Source organism: Salvelinus namaycush, chromosome 8, assembly GCF_016432855.1.
Source record: "Salvelinus namaycush isolate Seneca chromosome 8, SaNama_1.0, whole genome shotgun sequence".
NCBI lineage: Eukaryota > Metazoa > Chordata > Actinopteri > Salmoniformes > Salmonidae > Salvelinus > Salvelinus namaycush.
This window is the reverse complement of record NC_052314.1, coordinates 59,197,597-59,202,399: the sequence shown is the minus strand read 5'-3', so window position 1 is coordinate 59,202,399 and position 4,803 is coordinate 59,197,597. Positions and strand designations below refer to the sequence as shown.

Here is a 4,803-nt window from a genome sequence, read left to right as displayed (position 1 = left end):
TTGATTAAATCAAATATTTTCCTCATCAATTTTAGAATAAGGCTGTAACGTAACAAAATGTGGAAAAAGTCAAGGGGTCTGAATACTTTCTACTGAACTCTACTGTCATGTCCAAACTTGTGAAACGTAGACGTATACGATTGGTTTAGATTTTGTCTAGGTCGGCCCTACTGTGGTCTTGTTTGGGGGTCGATTAGAATAATAACCAGTGTGTAGAATTATACCCAAATATGCAAAGGTGGATATCGCATTTTTCTACCTTTTTGTGTACCTGTTCAGAATTCATCACCATAAACATTCAAATCCATAATTATGAATTTCTATATAGTACAGATCAGGGACCGATGATGTCATTTCATTACCATAATTCTGTTACCGGATGTAAATCCACTTCAATTACCAAAATAGATGTGTTCAAACTCAAGGTGTCATGTCATAGCTGAAACACAAAGATGTCTGCAGAAAGAATGGCATCTTAATTCAGAGCAGATATTCACGAAATTCAACAGAACAGCATAAAGGTTTATATAAGGAACTCTTTGCTGTACTTACAGAAACATGAAATTATATTATAAAATGTTAACCACAGTTGAGCCCATCTCTAACACTGTGATTCAAGTACCTAACAATATGGAGCCATTGGAGTTTATTATAAAACAATTCCGTATGTGTTGATTCAAGAATGAAGTATAATGTTTTGGTTCGACTGAAATAAGGGAAACTCAGTCCCTGCAATGATACAAAAATAACCAAGTCAGTCAGCACAGAGTCAATTTTGTATTTCATGTTTTTTCAATGGTCACACACTCAACATGAAGTTCAGTACTTTTATTGCACAAACGATACATGACAAGTAAAATAACTTTTCTGTAAATCTGGTGCCCTCGCTTTGGAAAAGGTTCAACATTACAATACACATATCTTTACATAAAGTAGTAAAGTAAACATGAATTAAGGCACTATAATTTCCTCATTATAAAACACCAGCATCAAACCAAAAGACAAGGTTATCAATTTATCAGTGAAGCATTTTTACAGACACGATCACACCAACCATCACCATATCATCTACTCTGCCTCATCATACTCTTTCTTTCCTCAGTTATCCTCATCCAGTTCTCTATACATCTAAAACCAACAGAATTAACTACAAACTAACTTGTACTACACTACATACTAACTTGTACTACACTACATATCACTACAATCTATACATGGCTGTGTGCATTTTCTGCTGGTGCATCCTGAGGTAGCGTACAGGTGAACGGCCTCTCTCCTGTGTGGATCTTCAGGTGCATCTTCAGATGGTGCTGGTGGGAGAACCTCTTCTCACACTGGGGGCAGCTGTAGGGTTTCTCACCCGTGTGGACCCTCTGATGCCTCTTCAGGTTGGACGGGTGGGAGAAACTGGCCCGGCATAGGGGGCAGACAAACGGTTTCTCCCCAGTATGCATCCTCTGGTGGATCTTCACCTGTTTGGGGAAACTGAAGGCTTTCCCACAGAATGAACACAGGAAGCGCTTCTCTTTGCCTCCGTATTTGCTGATAGCATTACTACTAATGTAATTTGTCAATGGGCTTGTGTAGCCATTTAGTGTTGAGGCACTGGCATTGTCTGAGGTCTGGTTTAACAGGAGGAGAGTATGAGGAGGATGAAGGCCAGGGAGTGTCTGTGCTGTTGCAGGGTTCATGTTCCAGTTGATAGATCCTATAGAAGGCAGGCTGAATGCAGCACCTGTTAGAGGGACCATCAGTCTCTCTGAATCACAACTATAGGAGCAGGACGGATCAATGCTAGTCAAGTCTGTGTCTGTTCTCTCCAGACAAATACGGACACCTCCTCGTCCCCGCAGACCAAATCTACGCCTCGCCCTGGTGTCAGCCAGTCTGTTGTCATGGAGACTAAATTCAGTTGTTGTTTTGTGTTCAACTGTCTGTTTCTGGTTGTGGTTAACAGTGTTGTTCCCAAGCCCAGAATTGAGGATGCTGTCCCATCCACTGACCTCCACTATGTCCCCTCTGGTACTGGCCTGCTCAGTGATGTTGTCCCCTGGGCTCTTAGCTGCACACGCCTGGGTCTGGGAATCCAAGATGGCCGCCCAGTCTGCTCTGTTAGCCTCGAGCCAACCACCTTCAGGAAGAGGTTAGAAAATAGACTTCACAAACATGGCAGAGAAGACTCTACATATGCAGTGGAGTCAATTACTTGCTCAAGTTCATACATTTATAATGTGTGTGTTTTGTATATAAACATAGGGTTGTATTGACTTAATTTTATGAATGAATAAGAAAAAAAATTGCCCGTTGAAGATCTATTACTGTAGGCTATATGTATTTCTCCCTTACCTTGCTCCCCCATCTTTAGTCCACTCAGCAGATCAATGCTCTCTGGTCCGTCTTCTATCGTCTCCTCTTTGACCAGCAGCAGGTCAGGCTTCCCATCCTCCATGTCTACTGACTGTAAGAGATAAAGAGTGAGAGGATGTTGGATCAAGAAATCTCATATGAGCACCCTGCTATGGAGCATCTTCTGATTGGGCAAAGAGGGATTGCTATGAGTACTATGCAAACATGTTAGTTGATTTGATACTATGCAGCAAATGTGTTAGTTGATTTGATTACTTGACACTCTATAAAGCTTTGATAATTGAAAGGCACGGTCCCACACTTAAGACAAAATTAATCAAGACCTGGGCCCGTATCCACAAAGCATCTCAGTAGTAGGAAATTGGTCGTAAGTGCTGAGAATCGAGACATTTTACTCCTACTCTTATGGGTAAATATGCAGCGAGTCAGTGGTTCCTGTGCCACTTGCAAATGCTTTGGAATTGTTGGAATAATGTTTTGATATTTATATATGATCAATCCATAAATAATCTAGACCTACATGCAACAGTATCTCTTGCACTTTTGACAATCATTTCACATGATATGCCTAAATACTTATAACCACTAGGCAGAAATTAATAAACATGTTTTTCTTTTCATTATTTAATTTCCTAGAACATGTTATTTCAAGCTATCCCTTTGTAGCAATGGAAGGCATCTAGGGCTTAAGTTAACTTAGATTGTGTTCAATGCAAATGATAGACCTTTAGTAAAATGTTGCATGCAACATTATTGGCAAGTGACTTGATACCTACTGTGCCAAAGCGATATACAGTTGTTAAAAGGAGTGAGGAGTGTGTTGATAACAGCAATAGTCAACATTTTGCTTTAAACAACCATCATAAATTGGTTAAAAAAAAGGTTATGCATGCCAACATATCATGTAGGCAATAATTAAGATTAGGCAATGTGATCGTGTCAGGCGAAAATTCTAACATTCACAGTCACATTCATTGTGGTTTAAGACGTGCTATAGAGCAGGGGTTCCCAAACTTTTTCACTCAGGCCCCCCTTCCAGCATTGGAGAACATCCCGTAATATTTGAGTGACTCAAGTGACTCGTTACAGGAAAATCTATGGGCTAAAAAAACATTAGCTGACATGGGCTAGTTGATCTGGACATTTCTGACAAGTTCTAAATAGCTCTCTAAGGTATGTAATGACTGACATGACAAGAGAAAAACTCATTTCGAAATTCCACCCTCCCTCCCCACAGTTTGGGAACTGTAGAGTTCACTACTATAGAGTTCACAGCTGGCGATGCCTCATTGCGATTGGTTATTCCCCATCATTTGTGACAATGCCAATGAGCGTGCGTCATCACCATCTTTCATTTGCAGTACCTCAAACTGTTGTGATTACCAGCTGAGAAACTTTTGAGTTGATTTTACTCCTGCCTCAGAGTTTGTCTGGGCAGTGTCTTAACACCATCCTAAAACCTACTCTGAGCTGGGAGTGTTTTTAGTCTTAAAACAGGTTTGAACTGGATTCCTAGGACCTTTTCTGAGATGCCCAGGGCCCGTATCCACAAAGAGTAGAAGTGCTGATCGAGGATCAGGTTCCCACCTGTCTACTTAGTCTTATTGATTATGATCGAAAAGGCAAAACTAATCCTAGATCAGCACTCCTACTCTGAGAGGCTTTGTGGATACGGGCCCTGACCTAATACTATTCAGCCAGTAGTTCATAGTGGGCTCACTTCAGTGAGACTGTGTGTGGTCCTGTGCTGCTCAGCTGGTTCCTCTGTGGGTTCAGGAGGTGTAGTCTGGTTGTCCTCTATGACCATGGTCCCCTCAGGGTTCCCCAGACCCTCCTCACACCCCTCCTCTTTCACCAGCAGCACCTCTGGACCCTCCTCCTCCTGGAAGAGACAGGTGATACAGATTATACAGACACTCCCTCAGGTACACATACACAGATAATAAACACACATTCAACATGGAGTGTTTACCCATCCACACTACGTTTGAGTCCTATACTGTAGTTACAGAATGATTTAATTGTTAAACCCATCAGGGTGGACATAAATATGATGTGGGTAAATTAGTAATCTATGATAAGTCAAACAAACCTGACAAAACTACTTTGACGTGTACAGTAGGTGTTTGTTTGTTTGTGGGTATATTTAGTAAGTGTATATTGGTTATAAAGTGCTGTTGGATGTATGCAGAATAGGGTGAGATCAGATGTGGTGTATATTAAAGAGTCTCAATGACCGTGTTGAAAAAGTACCATTTTGTGTTTATTAATAAACATAAACAAGTTTTAAATACACCACACACGTCAACTACAAATCTGCATTCATATTCTGGTGCATCCGGTCTTGAAAAAAAATTAAGTATTGAATGGAGGTAATGAAATAGGCATTTGTGAACATCATTATAGCTTACACAGTACAAACACAATACGTAACAG

General features: G+C 40.7%; 1 protein-coding gene across 1 annotated transcript; it reads right to left on the bottom strand.

Annotated features, from left to right (window-relative positions):
- Nucleotides 1-813: 813 nt before the first annotated feature.
- On the bottom strand, nt 814-4,120 carry LOC120052992 (B-cell CLL/lymphoma 6 member B protein-like). Its single transcript, XM_039000245.1, has 3 exons — nt 4,088-4,120; nt 2,347-2,458; nt 814-2,131 (listed from the first exon to the last, which is right to left on the bottom strand). Exons 2-3 carry the CDS (start codon nt 2,447-2,449, stop codon nt 1,209-1,211), a joined length of 1,026 nt encoding a protein of 341 aa, XP_038856173.1. The 5' UTR covers nt 2,450-2,458; nt 4,088-4,120; the 3' UTR covers nt 814-1,208.
- Between the last annotated feature and the right edge of the window lie 683 nt (nt 4,121-4,803).

Excerpts from the sequence above, each read along its gene's own strand:
- LOC120052992 (XM_039000245.1), bottom strand. The coding sequence starts at position 2,449 with ATGGAGGATGGGAAGCCTGACCTGCTGCTGGTCAAAGAGGAGACGATA. Across the intron at positions 2,132-2,346 it reads ACTAAAGATGGGGGAGCAAG|GTGGTTGGCTCGAGGCTAAC; the intron begins GTAAGGGAGAAA and ends CTCTTCCTGAAG.